The sequence below is a fragment of the Meleagris gallopavo genome, chromosome 3 (genome assembly GCF_905368555.1).
Source record: "Meleagris gallopavo chromosome 3, MGAL_WU_HG_1.1, whole genome shotgun sequence".
NCBI classification, from domain to species: domain Eukaryota; kingdom Metazoa; phylum Chordata; class Aves; order Galliformes; family Phasianidae; genus Meleagris; species Meleagris gallopavo.
In genome coordinates this window covers 86,516,818-86,535,679 of record NC_139406.1, presented here as the reverse complement: position 1 = coordinate 86,535,679, position 18,862 = coordinate 86,516,818, and the positions used below count along the sequence as shown (strand labels likewise).

At 38.0% G+C, this 18,862-nt stretch overlaps 1 protein-coding gene across 2 annotated transcripts in view; it reads right to left on the bottom strand.

Moving 5' to 3' along the window:
* TG (thyroglobulin) overlaps positions 1-18,862 on the bottom strand; it is a 140,807-nt gene that overhangs the window by 18,877 nt on the left and 103,068 nt on the right. For both annotated transcript variants that reach the window (XM_085221721.1, XM_085221720.1), the window contains 3 exons: positions 10,911-11,075; positions 10,028-10,195; positions 2,906-3,087 (listed from right to left, as the gene is read on the bottom strand). In XM_085221721.1, coding sequence (XP_085077847.1) covers positions 2,906-3,087; positions 10,028-10,195; positions 10,911-11,075 — 515 coding nt within the window. The remainder of the gene's footprint in view (positions 1-2,905; positions 3,088-10,027; positions 10,196-10,910; positions 11,076-18,862) is intronic.

Here is an 18,862-nt window from a genome sequence, read left to right as displayed (position 1 = left end):
AGTTATGGTTGACAACACCCATACAAAATGAAAGTTACCATTCTTCACATACCTACCAGCGCAAGTTTGTACATGAGAAAATGGCCTTTGAAAATTGTGGAGAGCATTAGCTCTCAAGAAATGCTTTGAAATACATAGGAATGACCTGCTTAATTACAACATGAAGCAAATGACATTTTAAACTGTTTCTAATTTGGTGTTATAGAGGAAAGAATAAGTCAGCTATTCTGGGCAAATTAAAAAACAAACTACCACAAAAAGGAGATGTCTATTTCTTACAGGCATAGGATACCAGAGTTTAAAAAAAAGAAAAAGAAAAAGAAAAAGAAAGTGAAACTTATTTTATAGAAAAGAAAAAAAAATCAGAGAATTGTAGCTAAAACAATTTTAAAAGTGGAAATGTTTTAAAGTCATCAGATACGCATGACATATATAATTCACAAAAAATACTCTATTTTCCTTTTTGCACTTCAGAAACTTGTTAAATCTTGAAGTAATAACTTCCTGATAGAGAATTTTTCTGAGAATAATGCTGGAGGTAAGCTTTTTGTTAAAAACAAAATCAAGAAGATTTTCTCTGTTCTATATGCAATACTGATGTAGTTGACTATAATTCTGTAAAAAAATAGAAGTGTTTATCATCAGATGTTCTGGTTTCACTTCTGATTCCCATGCTTCCTTGCAGAGACTCTAAGCCAATCACTTCTTTTCCTAACGAAGTCATTTGCTTCATGTTGTAAATTGGCAGGTAATTCCTGTGTTGATGAGGCTGAGAGCCGGAATTGCTCTCTGTATAGCACATCCCTGCTGCAAACAAGCGTGCTAACTGCTACAGCTTTGCAAAGGTCAATGTCTGCACCATGCTGAGCATGTAGGCTGAACATGGATGACCAAATGTGACTGCCCTTAGAACAGCTCCATATGGAGGTAATCTCCGGACAGGAAGGTCACAAGGCAGTGATTGCTGTCCTTTTCTTCAGCAAATGCTGCACAGTGCAAGACTTGAGAAATGGCACACAGCTCAATCCACAGCCCTCTGGCTTGTTTGTGCTGTGACCTCAATGCACTGGCGCACCTGGACCACCCAGAAGTCTTCCTGGAACAGATGTAGTCACTGCTATCTTGGATCAGATGTTTCCAAGTGACTCTTGGCTCCTGTTCACCCTCCGCTCCCTGAGGCTCCCCTGGAGCAACAGCCTGCCATCCTAGTGGAGGACAAAGATCTACTGAAAGCAAAGCCTTGCCTCTAAAGTCTCGTAGAGATACCCGAGGTGTGACAGAAACCATTAGTGCTGAGAAGCCAGATACCAGGAGCTTGTAGCTATGATATCTCAAGAGAACAGAGGAGTGAAACAGCTTGGACCGACATATTCAATCATCATGTTATAAAACACATCACCTTAGAAGTGGAAACTATTTTCATAACTAAACTGCACTTGAAGAAGGAAAAGGAACTTGGAAATAGTTTGGTTTTTTTTTGTTTTTTTTTTCTGAAGATCTGTTCCACTTAAAAATTGCCTCAGTGTCTGCTCATTGGCAGGAAAAAGAGGTAAGATTTCTTCTCTGTTTGCCTCCTTTCAGAGAAATGAGTTGAGACCCCACAGCTCAAGATCTGCTACCAGCAAAAGCAAATTGGCTCCCAAGAGAGAAAATTCCAGTCTTCTCTGAAGATCAAGCAGCCTATCAAACTGCCATGTGACCCAACCTGAAGACACCTAGTAGTTTATGGCCTGCTATTGGTGCCCAGCTTTAATGTCATGACTGCCTTAGAGTCTTAACACAACTGAGCAATGAGTTGTTCAAACTGATTGTTTTCCAGAGCTGCTGGACCCTGGAGCCATGCACAATAACTGGATAAACAGATCATGATGTTGAAGCTCTTCATATTTACGAGGTGGTCCCTGCCTGCAATGTCTCTGCTGATATTCAATCACATTACAACTATTTCCATCAAAGAGACTGGGAGGCACTTTGAGTCTATGATGTATCCTGATGGACTAAATAGGGTGAGAGCCTGAAATCCTTTCTCCTTTCACCTCCGCAAAAAGACCTTGTGTTCATACATAAGTCTTGCATTGCCTAATTCTCTCACCATGGGTAATCATATGTAAATGGACTAAATCCTGGATTTAGAGGTTATGCAACCACTGTACACTGGCACAAGTGATTGCATGAGTCAAAGAAACATATGAATAAGCCAAAGGGAATTCTTCTGCCATGGATAAAATGAAGATTAGCTATGACTAGAATTATGTTGAGAGCCACTTTTATGAACATTCACAAACTGTTTAACCTGTAGAAAGCCTGTCATGGTGAAGACATTGGTTTCATAATATAGAACTTCATGCAATTGCTGAAATCAAAGTTTTCAAACTTGATCACCTAAAAACATTGCACTCTCCTAAACAACCACTTAAAATAATAAAAAATACTGATTTTCAACATTTATATATTTCTACAATCTACAACATTGTAATGTCTCCAAACTTCTGAAGAGTAAAAATAGCATATAATTGTATAATTACGTGAGTGTTTTTTAATACAATCTAATTTATTTATATTCCCTGTCGCAGGGATGAGAAGACTCAAGGAGTAATTGACAAAGAGTGTGCAGATAACAAGACATCTTTGATATGAAAATGTATATAAGAAACATTAGTAATTTGAATCCAATGTACAGTTCTGGAAAACTTTCTCAACCTTTTCAAAAAGTATAAAAGCCCCTTACATTTCTCTTTATTATTGTTATTGGAAGCTTTGCGGAAAACAGAATAATATAGCCCATTTTCTATTCATTTGCATAAGAATTTATCATGTTATTCAGAATATAAATGCACACTGGAGATAAGCAAAACAAACCTTCCATAACCCCAGTTATATAATTATCATAGGATGAGTTTCTTACCGGGTGGCATTTTCCAAAGCCCTGGAAAATGATGAATAATCATCAGCTGAATGTTCAAGGGAGTAATACCAGGTAGCTGCATCTTCAATGAACGAGTTGGAGTCTTCTCCTCCAAGAGAATTTTGCAGAGCTTGATAAAAGGCTGTTTTGCTGCTAGTTCTTCCTTGACTTTCTTCAAATTTCTGAGAAGAAAACAAATGGAATTTGCAAACAAAATCAAAATAGACTTTTTTTTTTTTTAATGGAACAATACAGGCTCAGATATCCCTCTGATGGGATGAGTTCTCTTTACCATGACCTCTGATTTAGAGGATGAAATAAGGAACAGTCCTACTTTTATTTTCCCAAGACAGTCGCCAAACAGCAAAATTGACTTCCTTTAATTAACATAGGACTGAATCACTAAGCTGGTAGATCCAAGTTGTAGAAATAGTTTTGGTGAGTTGTAGCTATAATACTGCAAAACTCAGCTGGCTCTTACAGAAAAATAGTCAACAGAGATGTTTCCTTAGTGTATATGTGCCCAGTGTTGCCTTTCTCATGAGTTTGAGTGGGAAAACTAAAGGGGAGAAAGAGAGAGATTGCTCCTCACCTTTGGACATTAGAGAATACTGACACATGGCTATATCACTTTGACTCTTCAGTAAGTGCTTACAAAGAAATAAGTCTGCTATAAAGCCTTTATTTCAGTCGTTACTGGAATAATACCTGCCTTAGCCTTGGAAGAGAAATCACTCTCCTCCAAAACTCAGTGGAAGTAGCAATCATTATAATTCATAACCCCTATTCCTTTCAGAGAGTGAAATGCCCTATATATGAGTTTGAGAGACTGAAACCTTGGCTGACATAATGCCATTTTCCCGAGAGCAGTGAGGACATGTCTCTGCGGAATTACTGATAGCAGGGGATTGTCTCCTATACCAAACTGTTCAGCTGATTCTATTTTTAACAAAGCTAAAGACTGCTGAAATTTTTCAACACATCTTTCTTTGAGGAAATTTTTGTCGTATTAATTTAGACTGTTCACCTTTTTCTTTTTTTCTTTTTTTTTTTCCCCTTTTTTGGTAGAACTTATTTCAGCTTAAACAGAGCAACGTCCTGAAAAAAAACAAAAAAACACAACTCCTTTCTACAAAGAACACCTTGCAGGTGCGTGCTTGCTGAAATTTAGTACTAGAGTGCCAGAGAAAAAGATCTAATAAACCACCTACATTATTTTGGGCAGCTAGTCTGAAGCAAAATATAAGGGTATTTGCCCAGTCCAGTTACCAGAGATGCTTTATTGAATATATTATTTCGATGGCCTGCAGCTGGTTTTCATCATGCAGCTAGAAGGTCTTTCCACAACCCTACACAGAAAGTACAGAAGGAATAATTACTTTTCAACAGATTCACAGAAATGAAAGATGGAAAATTAGTCTCCCACTGCTGAGGCCTAGGCCTGTCTTTACTGACATGCTTTAAAGCTTTGTGCAGTTTGATTAAATGACTTTACAAGGGAGTTCACTAGCAAATATCCCAAGGTCTAAAAAGATCTTGGCAATTTTCCTTGTATTTGTAATAAATTCTTCTTTTGCTAGACTTTGGCCCATGCAAACTGAAAAGAATCATGTGGTGCCAGTTTTAGTAACATGGCTGTAATCCAAAAAAGATCAGCAACAGACAGATGACACGTCATTTCATCTGCACAAATGCCGCATATGAAACTGCATAGTGCACTTGTCTGCAAAATCATTGACTTTGCATACAGCATGGACACATATATTTTTTTCTGCAAGAAATGGAAATTATCACTAAAGAGCTGACGGCAAATCCACAAAATTCAGAATCAAGCTTTTCATTGGCTTTGGTAGAATTCAAGTCAAGTCTCCAATATCCAGTGGAAACACTGCTGCTGTCTAAATAGGAATCTCTCATTTGGTGACTGAGATTGCAGGATTTGGCTAACAGTTGTGAAAAAAACATACTTTCCTGTGTCGATGCAGAGTCAAAGCTCTTAAGCATAAAGTAAATTTAATCATCTTTCCTGCTTCTATTCTATTTCATAGAGTCACAGAACCATTTGAGTTGAAAGGACCCTTAAAGGTCATGTAGCTCCCCTGCAATGAGCAAGGACATTTACAGCTCAAAGCCCTGTCCAGACTGACCTTGAACATCTCCAGGGATGGGGCATCCAGCCTCTGGGCAACCTGTTCCAGTGCCTCATGACCTTTATCCTACAAACATTTTCCTTATATCCAATCTAAATCTCCCCTCTTAGTTTGAAACCATTTGCTCTGGGAACTGATCATTCACTGCCTCATCAACTATTAGGCCTCAAACGTCATGGTTCAAAACCACAGAGAATGAGGTGGATCATCATGCAATGCATGGTTAAGCTGAGGAACAACTTGCCATGAGGTGCTGTGGATATCAGAACTGATGGTGAAGATGAAATCTCGTGAAGAAACTAATGGAAAAGTAAAACATCAGTTGACAGTTAGAAAATACAGAGACCAATTCTGATTAGGATGTCTTTAAGCTACGAAGTACTGTGGGTTCAGAACATTTAGCAAAAGTATCATATTTGCTTATATATTCTTGTAAACATCCATGTCTTAGCCACTGCTGAAAACAGTGTTCTGGGCTAACTGGGCCTTAAATCTGACTCAATGTGGTTGCTTTTAGGTTTTTACTGGGCTTGTGTACTAGTTTCTGTGATCTTCAAAATGCCCTAGAAATTTCTGGTGACCTTTTTCAGCAATCAGTTCTTAACTGAGTGGGATCCATGCGATGTGGTGAGTCAGCTGACAGAAGCAGAACCAAATGAAAACAGAACTGGCATCTGTGAAACATTTTAAGATTCTCATCCCAACCAGCACTAACATTGCACGTTTTGAAATACGATGTTTCAAGAGTTGATTTGGCTACTATAAAATGTAATTTAAATATCTGACTTTAACATGATAACACCAATCAAAACAATATAGTCAAAACCCATAAAACATTAAAAAGACAAAGTATCTTAATCGTTCAGAATTTGTTTGACCAGTTTTCCATGTCCACAAAATATTCCCCTTTAGAAATTATATGGCCAAGGAACAATTTTCAAGTAGCAGTAGATACAACAGCTGCTACTTGATTAGAAGAAACAGCTGCACATTATGTAAAATAATTTTTTTTCAGGGGAGCCTCTGAAGTGGTACAAACTGACCTCTGAGTTGTTGTGAAGTTTTCAATATTTTTTTAATAAATAGGTAAGAAAATAATTAAAGACAGCAGGCGCATTGCTTTCCACTGCTCTGGTGATGCAAAGCAATCATAAACATTGCCTAAATAATGAGCTAAAAATACTAACTGTTCTTGCTGCAGTATGGCTTCTAGAGCATTTGAGCGAGTCTGGTCTGGTATTTCATTTAAAAAGAAAGTGTTGCAGTTGGTAAACAAATATTTACATCTTCCACGGGCAAAATGTAATTTTCTGAGAAACTGGAGTAGTGATAATGCTAACAGACTGTACAGAGATGCTCGGTTTAAATGTCTTTTGATAAACTTAATCACAAAAGATGCTGAAAGACCCTGCCAGCTATTCAGCAGTGTTTCAATTATTCCAGATGGCTGCAAGATGAAATAAAGAGCTTATATCAGCCCATTCTCCTCACTGATGGCATTTATCAGAACACTGCTCACCAGGTCATTGCAGCTAATACACACTTATCTGCCATCTGTTGCATGTAGCTGGATGTCTTTACCCATGAAGAAATTAACTGACTGTATTACAGTGTAGGATGGAAGATCTGCTCTGCTTAGGTTCCGTTGCTGACATGGGGTAAATAGACTATACTTCTATTTATTCACTCTCCTATGTCCTGGTTCTGAGGATAAGTAGCCAAATAAATGGGAAGGAAAGAAAACATGCAAAGTGCATTCTTAGTTTTCCAAATAAAAAGAAAGTCAACAGTTCTTGCAACGAGGAGATTAAGCAGCAGGCACAGAATATACGGAGGACATCAACAGGGCTGTAATGACTTACACACAATATGCAGACTAACCACAGAGACACATCAGCATGAGTAAATTTAATGCCAGTAGGAACTGTTGGATCCTATCACCTGAACATCTCATATAGCATAGGAAACAATTTTGCCCATAAGGGAATTGAAATAAACATTTTTAGAGGTTTCTGCTCAGCTGTTCTGATCTATGACTGTTTGCAGCTAATATCCCTGAAGGTCTGTCATGGGAATTGTGATAACGGATTCAGAGTTAACTGCTCCATATGCCACATAATAGTGCATTATGGTGCCACTTGCTGTTCCCTAAACAAGCCCTGCTTTGTTTCTCACTTATACTCAACCATCAGATGGCTGCATTGGAGATGAGTACGCAGTGCTCCAGGAAGTGGTAAATCTGTCTGAGTTCACATGAATAAGCATTCAGGTGAATGCCATAAAACGGTCACTACCATGGGCAAGATATTGAGCATGAATGTCTGATATAGACATCATCAAGAGATTTCAGCTTTTAATGGTAAACAAACAGAAATGTTTTGCTAGCATAGACCTGGTTTCTTGTGTGCTTTCTGTCATTCTCTTTCATTTTTAATAATAAAGGTCTGAACAGTCATAAGTATAGTCTTATAGCAGAAGTACAGAGACAATCAACACAGCCAAATTTCAGTAAGCCCCCACAGAACAACATAGTACAAACTGTGTTTACCATGTTCAGGTCTAGTTGCAGTCTAGAGGCTTTGGTCTCACTTGTTGGCTGCTTCTTTACTGTTTCTTTAGAAACTTTAGAGTTTCTGAAACTTTCATATGAAGCTTCAGTCTGAGGTGATAAGCTTGTCTTCCTTACATCTAAAATGGCTAAAATTGTCTCCTCACCAGCTACAGTATTAAAGCATCGGTGCAAAGGAAGGACTTTTCCCATTTTGTATATTGCTACAGTACCCTTTAGCTGTGCTGTTCATTTGCCCAAATTAATACATGGTTCTTTTCATTACAGAGTTGGAGCACATTCACAATCACAGGTGGATTTTCTCACTGTTACAATATTGATTGATAAGAAAGGGTTACTTTACCTTAGGAGGTTCTGCCCCCTCTGTAGAATAGCTGAAGTAACTTAGTTCCTAGTTTGTCTCTGACTACAACAATGCCTTGTTTCTCTACATTGAGTTCAGTGCTCTACCCACCAGCCATGCCCACCCACCTTCCTTAGCATATATCAGTAAAAATAACTTTGAGTCTTCCCAGAGAGATCTAAGTCAAAAATACCTCAAGGGAAGCTTTCAAATTATAGAAGTAGAAGAGTAGTTGCTGTTGTGTTATGTCTCAAATCCTTCTCCTTTTGTTGTGGGAAGAGTAGAGGAGAGTTAACACAGATCAAGGATCACTATGTCATTAGGACAGAGGAAACAAAGCACCAACAGTAACAACCACCACCTGCATTAATTTCTTTCACTGTGGTTAAATGTGTCTGTGGCCTACTCAGGATTTTATCATCTGACTTTGGTTGCAACTCCTTAGGTGCTTAAATAGCTCAGTGATTGAGGCAGTGTTAGCATTTGCTAGAAATTAATGAAGTGTGTGGATAAGGGAAAAATGAGGTGGCTTTAACATTACAGCATGTCTTTAGGTACACAATCTGAAGATAGATAGGAAAACAGACTACTCAGAGCACTCAACTCCTTAAAACCTGTTGACATAGGAAGGTAGAAATAGGAAAATGTGGATTAAAAGAAAAATCTCTTCTCGGTAAAAACAAGAAAACAACTCAAGAAAGTCAAAAGGAGAAATCAAAACATAACCAATTATAATGAATATTATGAGTTTTCTGGAGCGGAGATGAAATCTAACTTATAGCAGTAGCACCAAGTGAGATAGATACTATTATAATAACTAATAAGGAAGTTAATTATCTTCCTAAGTAAAGACATTTGAACCCTTTCGTTCTTCTGAACTTCAGTAGTAGGGGATTTTAAAACAGGTTTCTTGGGTTAAGGTAGACACAACCACTTCTTAGGGTATAGTTGTACCAGCTTACTGAGTTCCTTCCAAGCTTATTTTCTGCAAGTCTTTATAAAAAAATTCCAAAGATATCACAGATTTTCTTTTTTAAAGGCAACATTTCATTATCAAACTGTGAGTTTTCATTTCAACCTGACAGTGCTGGCTGTTCATATTTGTGAGTTTCATTAACACAATGATTGATTTGGTGCATCATTTTCAATTCAGCATGGAAATTCATTTGTTTTGCAGTCATATGTGGAAGTACTGGTAAAGGAAAGAATTTCATTTCCTAATTAGAATTTCCTAATTTATCACATGATTGCACTTAGGCTACTGAGGGTTATTCCCTTCTGACAGGGTCCAGATCAGTATCTGCAGCCTCCAGGATCACAACCCACTTACTGTGCCTAACTTCCACTTTTAATTGATTTCAAAAGAGAAGGGCACATGAAATAAAAGCAGAAAACTTCTGACAAAGACTAAAGAAGCAATATCAGCTTTCTTCAAGTGGATCAAAAAGTCTTCATCCAGACTTATTTTATCATTATTTTATCATTAATTCTTAAACAAACATGTCTGTGTGCTGTGCACTACCTGAAAAGGGAAGCTAGGATTGACCTTTTATGAAATCCCCAGTGTTACAGAAAGATTGCAACTTAGTTCTCTTAGATGTTGTTTAAAATAATCCTGTTGATTTTTTAGCATTTTGCAGTGTTTAATTTTAGCAGTGCTAAATGGGAAGTGCTATAGTTCCCACTGTAGAGATGTGCAGCTGAACTAGAAGAGGTAAATACACTGCCTCAAGTGCCAAAGGGTTTACAAGAAGTACAATCTTCCAGGAAGACCTTCATGGCTTTGAGGACTTATGTCCAAAGTACTTCATGGACCCAATTATTTTTTATTTCACCAGTTTATAGCTCAAAATCTGAGCTATAAAAATCAGGCAATTGTTAATGTTAGCCATACCTAGTTCTTATTCAGAAACACCTGTTCAGGAGCATTTATTTCCTATGGGCAATGAAGAAAAAAGGTCACAGAAAAAGGTTGGCATGAAAAAGACTGAATTAACCATGTTCCATTAACCACCAGCAGTGACAAACCTAATAAGAAAAGATTGCTTTATTCTTCCTACCTTAATTGCCTTAGCTCTGCTGATCAGTCCATCTTGCTGAGCACTTCCAATGAGCAGATCTACTTTCTGAAGTCGAGGGCGCTGCAGGGCTTTAGCTAAAGGTTCCTGAAGGTAAACTTCATCTACCACTGGACCCCAGTACTGGAATGGGCCACTTATCGCTAGGAGCTACCAAAAAAACAACAAAAAAAACCCCACAAGAATAGTGCAGTTAAATAGTTTACCTTTTCCATTTTACTTATGCTTTAGAGAACTGAATGGCAGATTCATAGCGAACAAGTGATCTGCAGATATAAGTGCAAACTCACCACTGCAAGAAGCAATGCTTTTACTGACAGTCTTAATAGATGAAGTGAGTTGAACTGGCTTAGAAAATTGATGGTCTTAAAGTCAAAGAAATGCTATTTTTAATCAGAGATTGGATCTCTGCCAGTCCTGACTGGATAATGCATTGCAGTGAATGTTTTTAGCTGTGGATAAAGGATCCATCTCTAGAACTGTATTGCAGCTTTCACAAGATTCCCATTTAAGAAACAGTGTGGATACCATCCCCATTTCCTTTTTCTGCAAAAATGCAATTCTTGAAACTACAGATAAATGTTTCTCCTCTAGAGTAACAATCAAGTGCAGATGAAATGAGAGTGAAAGAGGGCAAAAACTATACTGGGATTAATATTGGAAGAAATGGTCAAAATAGTGTAAAAGTATTTCAATCTAAGGAAGAATTCAAAGGTCAGAAGTGGATGCCACTCCACAAAACAGTCCAGTTCCTCTCTCACAGGGATTCAGCCCAATTTATTTTTTATGCTTCCTCATAACTTTATTTAAATAGAAAATTGTTGTTGATTCCTCTCATAATGGCATACACATTACTACAGTGTACCTTAGTCTGTGCATCGTTGAGGACACGAGCAGGCAACTGGCGGAGGCAGGCTACAATTTCCTCACTGGTCGATGAGGGGCATCCGACATCATCAGCCAGGACTGCTGCTTGGGCTTGAGCTCTCCTCTTTGTGATGATGGATGCTGGAGAAAAAGCTGAACCTCCCTGGAAAAGAAAGACAGCATCAGTCAAGAAATCCTAACAAAACACCCGATCCCCTAGTGCAGGTAAATAAGGTGAGAAGCACAATCTGCAGAGTTGCAGAATGCAGAACACTAGTATTTAAAAATAAGGTGCAGGTTCTAATGATCAAAGCAAGGAGAAAGAGAGGTCTGGCTGTTTCTCAGGTCTGTCACAGTCATTTCAGAAGCCCTCTGAAAAGTCTCTACATTATGTCTACATCTGAGTCACGTCTATGCAATAACTTTCTGAAAATTTTGCTCGAAGGAGACACATTCAAACAGGAGCAGATAAAAAGAATTTGCTGTGAGGCACGTCAGGAAGTGGAGAGCTCATCTGTCAAGAAGACACTAAAGAATTTGGCTTGCTTAAGTTTTAAAAACAAGAACTGAGATGAGGCATTATCTTTATAAATGAACCAATGAAGAAGAGCTACTTACACCTTAAAATGCTAGTATAAAACCAAATGGTCACTGAATACTTGTATTGACCATAAATAAATTTCAGCTAGAAACTATGATCACTAATCCAATAAGAGATGAGGATATAGCAGAGCTGTAAACAGAGGTAGCAGGAACAAAAGCCTAACCATGATTTGAATATTGCAGTAAAAACAGTATTTGGTGCAGTACCATCATTACCAGAACTTAGACCCAGAGCCTTTCTAGTTCCATGCTTGCATTAATTTATTATTTACTCTAGATTATGACCATAGCTTTCACTGACTATGAAATGTACTGATTACTGTGGTGATGTGCAGTGTAAACTTCTCATCTGGTCATAAATATGCTTTCAGACCTTACACTTAGTTTTTAATTCCATTGATTGTTTTCTGTCTCTCAGCATTCCAGAGTAAGCTATGTAAATAGAAAATGAGCTTATGTTCTTTACTTACACTCTGGGAATCATAGAACAGCCTCCGTTGAAAAGGACCACAATGATCATCTAGTTTCAACCCCCTGATATGTGCAGGGTCACCAACCACCAGACCAGGCTGCCCAGAGCCACATCCAGTCTGGCCTTGAATGCCTCCAGGGATGGGGCATCCACAACTTCCTTGGGCAACCTGTTCCACAGCATCACCACCCTCTGAGTGAAAAACTTCCTCCTAATATCTAACCTAAACATCTTTACATCTTAGGCTTATCTTCCAGGACTAATGATTAACGGTGGAAAAACACTAGCTGTTAATTTAAAAATAATTCTTAAATTCAAACTACATAAGATTAACCAGATCCAGAACACATCAAAATCAGAGCACACAGCTAGACCAGTCTTTATCCCAGAGTCTTTTCTGATCTTTCCTATAGCTATGCCAGTAAGGGAAATAATATAATGGCCCAACACTATTGAATAACAAAAACTATTTATTTAAAATGCCAATAAATTAGCATTAATCTGATAAGATTTGACCTAGAATGGAAATGGAATAGCTCTGAAATGGTTCAAATGACTAATTACCAGAGATTTACTGTAACAACTGCTAAAAAGAGCTTCTGTCTTCTAAAAAAAAAGCCAAGAGCTGCATGATGTGAAAGACCTTGATCTATTGAACAGATTAAGTTACTTTTTACTGAATTTGCTCAAAGCATAACTATATGACGGAAAAAAGCATAAAAATGAGGACACGTTAAAAAGAAACAGAAAGCAAACAATAAATCCTCAATTAGAAACTGTCTCAAATCTTTCAGCCCAGAGAGCAACCAGAATGTTTTACACTTTGAACAAGCAGATCCACTGGTACATCATTGCTCACAACTGGAGTAACTGGTTTCCAAAAAAGAGGTTATTGTTTGCATACAGAGACAGTGGTTTTATTTCACAGAATGTAATATTTCTAGTGTTACTGCCTTTCTGAAAGGTTCCCCTTTCTTTTTAAGCAATCATAGAAGCAAGCACAGTTATTTATTAGCTTAATACCTGAGTTTCAGGTGGTTGCAGATAAGTAAAGGAAAACGCTATAACTTTATGTCTTAGGGCACTGGAAGTGTCATGTCTGTCCCCAGTTAGGGCAGGACTGAAAATGAAGAGAAAAAACATTACTTGGTCTTATTCCTTCCTTCTGACCACAATTCATCAGCCATGGGCTTTAACCTCACAGGGGACTTGTGGCCTATTTTGTATTTGCAAGGGATGATATTAGCCATCTGCTGACTAGGTGCACTGATTCAATTGATTATAAGAGAGAAAGAAATCTATCCTTGATGAGAGCATCTGTGTATGTGGGTATGTCCCCAGGATGCAGAATTTTTGCCTGGCCTTCAGAAGAGCACATTCATCAGAACTGGGATGGCTGAGACTAGAAAAGGGATAATATTTTTCTCATGTTGGCTTCTCCCAGAAGAGTAGTTTGCTTGATTTTCATGTGGAGGAAGGAACTGCATGCCTTCTTGGCAGAGCAATGAAATTAGAACTAGGTTTGCACAAAAATCATGCATGAACTTTCAAATAGGTCTCAACGTCAATTTCTGAAAGTGCTCAGCATATTTTATGAAGTATCCAATACATCTAAAGCATTCAGGAAAAAAAATCTAGAATTAAAATAAAAAAAAATTAGAGGACTTAGTCTTCCCACATTCTGAAGGTGGAAGAAATTACTTATTCAAAGGCTGATTTTGATGGTAAATTGAGCACTGAGTACAGGTAACACACAGAGTCCAAACACAGTGACTAAGCAAAGATTTCTAGTGAGTCCTTGGTTTTGAATACATCTCAAGGACTTTAAAAGCTGTGCAAAATTCCCCTCCTCTCTGATCTCTACAAATGGTGGCTGCCATTGGGCCAAGTACTGAGCCAAATGGTGATTGATAGAAGTTTCCTAAAGGTAATAGAAACAAAGAATCACGGAACGACTTGGGTAAGAAGGGATCCTAAAAATCATCTTGTTCCTACACCCTTATCAGAGATAGGTGGTCACCTAATAGACCAGATTTCCAAAAGCTCTATCCAACCTGTTCTCTCCATGGAGGGAGAACTAAAAGCCTGAGTAGGCCAATCTTCATCTTATAGGACTGGATGCGTATAGGCTAGCACTACACATGGTCCAAGCTTTACAGGTAAGAGAAAATGCCCAAATGTCTGCGAATATGTTTACAGAATGAGGGAGTTCAAGGGGAAGATGACTTGTTTAGAGGATGTTTTCCCTTCTTTGCCTCACTGGTTAGAGCAGGCTTACAAGTTCTACTTATGTTTTTCTTCTATTTCACATGGTAATGTCCGATTTACTTTTTGTATTCAAGAAGCATGTCTTGCATTTGGTATTTGAAATAGATGTGGTATCCAACTACTGTTATTCATATTTAATTTTTATTGGGACTGGACATGGAGGAGCTTGGGACATTATTCAAGCAGTATTTGGAAACAATAGCATTACATGTTCCTCCACTTGGTGCATCTGAAATGCATTTCAGACTCTGAAAACAAGGTTCCTCTTACCACAAAATTTAAGCAACCTAAACCATTCAAGTTTTCTGTTTTTCAAATTCGTCTCACAACTTAGGCTCATTGTATCCTCACCAAAAAATAAACCAATCAGAAGCAAATGAGTGACAGCAGAAGCTGGAGACTGCCCAGAATTAAATTTCTTAATTTTCAGCCAGCAGTTTTCACATTAAGCAGAAATATTTTCTAAACGCTGTAACCACATTAGAGGGAGGCTCAAGAAACATAAAATAATGATTGCACTCAGCATTTCTTTTGTTTTCTTTTCCTCTAAAGTCATAATTTCTTGGTGAGATTAGTCCAGTAATAAAGGAGTTGTGAGCTTTCACCCATATTTCCACCAGCATGACAGAATCACGAATCAGGAAAACAAAACTCATGAGATCACCTCAAAAATAACAACAAACACCCTGTTGTCGTTGTTAATCCTCTGATTTTTAACTCTTTAGGAATTCTCATCTATCTATAAACACAAGAACTAAAAAATTACATTTAAGTGAAACAGCTGAGATCTTCATATATACCCACAGTACAGTTCTTTTAAGCAAACCTCTAAACAATATGATTTACTATTACATCATGAAAATTTGTCATCCTGACGCCATGGGGTATTTCCTATCTCAGCATCACTTCTTTTTACAGTTGTCCATATGGACTGACCCACTGTGATCAGAGGAAATTCTAATGACATTTTTGACAACAACCAGACGAAAGCATTCAGTACTGAACTTCTGCAAAGTAGCTGCAGCTATGTTGTGCAATCCCGAACAGCAATATTACACAATCCCTCTACATTCACAGGATTAGAGCGAGCATTGGGAAGTGTTGGGCAGTAATGCCTAGTGTAATAAGTAACAGTGTTGCAAACAGAAGGTAAAGTTTTCAGTGCTATTTAGTTCAGGGACCATCAGATTTGCAAGCATTTCTTCTTTTTTTTTTTTTTTTCATATTTAGAAGTTATGTTGGATGGTAGACATTCAGATGCTAAGAAATTTTGCAGCTCACAGTGCTGAGGAATCAAATCAGTATTACATGAAGATGAGTTCTTGTTTTGATGTCAAGTTTTGATCAGCTGAACTGAGGCTCGTCCATCTCACAGACTGCTCTCTTGGGTCATCATAGTTCACAGATCTGCACAGGTGCTATCCTGTCCACTCCAACTCTCCCACCTCTTGTTGAGCACTTCTAACCATTTGTGCTTTGCTTCAGCTATCTCACAATTTAGAGCTCTCAGACAAATAGCATCCCTTGCTATTATTATCTCCAATGAGATAATAAATAAGAATATAAAGACTTACTGTAAAGCTATACCACTGTCTCCAGCTTAAATGGAAAGGACAATTTGCCATACACATCACAAGGCAGCATTTCAATTCCTCATTTATTCTGGAAACTCATGCAAAGTTTTTTCAAAACTGATTCACAGCGGATCTAATGATTAGAAACTTTGCTACAATTAGATACCATCAGCACGGTAAACTCCGGACCTCTCTCCTCTCTTCACATCATCATTTCTTATTTTTCCAGCCTGACTCGAAACTGCAAACCCTGCTTGATGGAGGTTGATCTCTTTGACACGCATACTGCCTTCAAATTAATGCAGTTCTAATAGTTGTAAGGCTGCAAAGTCCTTTTGGAGCAGGCTTTCTATATGCCTAGAGGCTATGGACAATGCAACGTTGGTAACATCACTCAGAAAGTGAGGCTGAAATATATCTAATAGTAACAGTCAAACGGATTAATTGTCCTGATGCTTCTACTTTTCCCAGTATTCATTTGTTAAAGATAGTGTCCCCACAGAGCTAGGGGCTCTGTAGGCACTCACTTCACAGCTAGGTGTATCAGTCACCTGTTTTGACCTCTAGGATGCCTGGGCTCTTCCATTTCCTGACTGCTGATCTCCAGTGCTTCCTATCACTTAAAATAAGGCTCATATTTGGCTAAAATTTTATCTTGCGTAAAGCATCTAAGCTGACTTCAGAGCCACCAAGAAATGGACATCACAATTTTCTCCTCTGCAGCTTGTGCCTGGAAATAATCACCCCATAGACAGAAAATGGCACCTTATTTCTGTTGGAGCATGTCTTCAGTTTCAGTTAATGGCTTCTGTTGCTTTCAGTACCAGATTAAAGAGGCTTTCTGTATCCTGTTTTCTTCTGCAAAACTAAAGTGAGCTACAATAAACTGACCACTGACTCCTCTTTCCAAGATGAATTTAATAATTTCTCTACAAAAGACTTAGAATATTCTCAGAAGTGGTTTTCAATTTAGGGTCTTCTTTTTACTTCTTTTCTCGCAGGGCTGTATTTCTGGATCCTGGGTTTTTCTTTTCTTATATATCTAATTCTGTGTGATGGCAAGAGGCTCATAACACAGGCAGATTGCAGGGCTATGTGTGAAGACATTAATGCTATTTTACCAAGCTTTCAAAGTCTGTCTTAAAGAACCTGGTGGAGCATAAAATTTTGGGACCAACTCAGAGAAACTCTTATCAAAGCTAAATAAGTACTTAGGAAAAAGTTCTGGCAGATTGGTGGGAAATACTAGTGCACAAATTGTGCTGGGAGATCAGCAGGTTCGCTTAGAGGAAATAGGAAAGAGGAAATAAATATTTTTTCCTCCCTAGCCATCTACTACAACTGTGATGTGATTTTCAGATTAAAAGGGAGGAAGGGGAACAGGGAGAGAGTCTCTGTCTTCCATCAAAAATATCTTTTTAAAGATTTTCTTGTTTAGAAAATGATTGATTCTTGCCAAATCCCTCATCCCTGTGATAGGAGCAGCCATGCAAGGGCAACACTCTTCTGTCATGTGACTCACTGAGTTCCTGCTTCAGGCTAGAGACTTGAATAACAGGATATAAGTACTTCTAAGATAATATATAATGCCCCACTAAACTCAAAACTTTATTCCATTTAGATATAAATATTACTTTATCAGTATAATTTAAAATAAGGTAGCTTAACTCACTTAAATGGATAAAGTGGCTCCTACTATCATACAAGGGTAAAAAGCTACCAGAAACAGAAATTAATATGGAAATTGATAAATTTTTTACCTCCCTTCACTATAAACTCATCTGTTCTTATATGAGCATGAAACAAACCACGGATGTGATTTCCAGTGTTTCCAATGGAGCATGTTCTATCAAGCAAATCCAGTTTCCACTCTTTTCTTCTGAGACCAACACCACTTGTCAATGCATCTTGAGATGTAAGTTCATCTCTTGTAAAAGCACAAAGATAATCAGAGCCAGTTAAGGCATGTGTAGGTGAGAAGCATTAGGAAAAGGCAGAGTTCTGCCCAGCCTTTTCCCACCTCCAGCACAGACACTGCCCAAACTCTGCTCTATTGGTAATTCCAGAGACATTATATATCCATTTCGGAGCGCTATTAGGGAAAGTGCATGCCACGTTTCTATGATCTCAGTGGTCTTTTCCAACATTCAAGATTCTATAATTCTGTGATTGATTTGTTTATCAAGTTCTCTAACACTTTCCTGTCCAAGGTGAGGACTGCTAGCACAGCCAATCAAAAAGAACGGACATTCTCCGGTAATTGCCAAACCTCTAATTTTGGCACAGACCTGGGAATTTAAACACTGTCTCCTCGTTCCAATAACTCTTTACACAACAGTTCCCTCACTTGTCCACTTTTAGTTTTCATCATCAAACAGATGAGCATTACAATATGCATCTACTCAGAGCTTCTTGTGTGAAGCAAGAACTCATCTTGGGTGTCCATGTTGGGTTTCTTGGGTTTGTGTTTGTTCTAATTTACCACACAAAATAACTTCTACGAGTTTTTGAAAGCATATCTAGACCATAAAAGCAAACCTTAATATGTCACTCTTTTTCATTCATTCCTGCATTACTATGTGCCTGAGTGGCTTTAGACAGATCAATGAACAGGTAAGTATCCTGATTTCCCCATCTAAGTCACTGAGATGAAAAAGGTCCTGTGGCTCCTGCTTGGCTTTACACAACTGATGTGAAAGTGTGCTTCACATACAGGCTTTTAGTGCGTGTCCGATGCTGAGCTTCAAGTATTCGCAGACAGAGGCATTTCAAGGTGCAGAGTAAAGAATAGTGCAAACCTTGGATTCCCATTCAGGCTCAATAAGAGTGAGAGACAAACTTTAGTGCCTTTACCTGTCTGTCCAAAAAAAAAAACACAACAACATAGGAAAAAGAGCAATTGGGGACTGAACTTTACTGAACAAATATATTTTAGAAAAGAAAAAGAGAAAAAAATATTTCTGTGCAATTAATTTAAAAAAGGTTATTTTGCTATTTTGCTTAATGTGTTCTCAACCAGCTCTGATGCAGTAT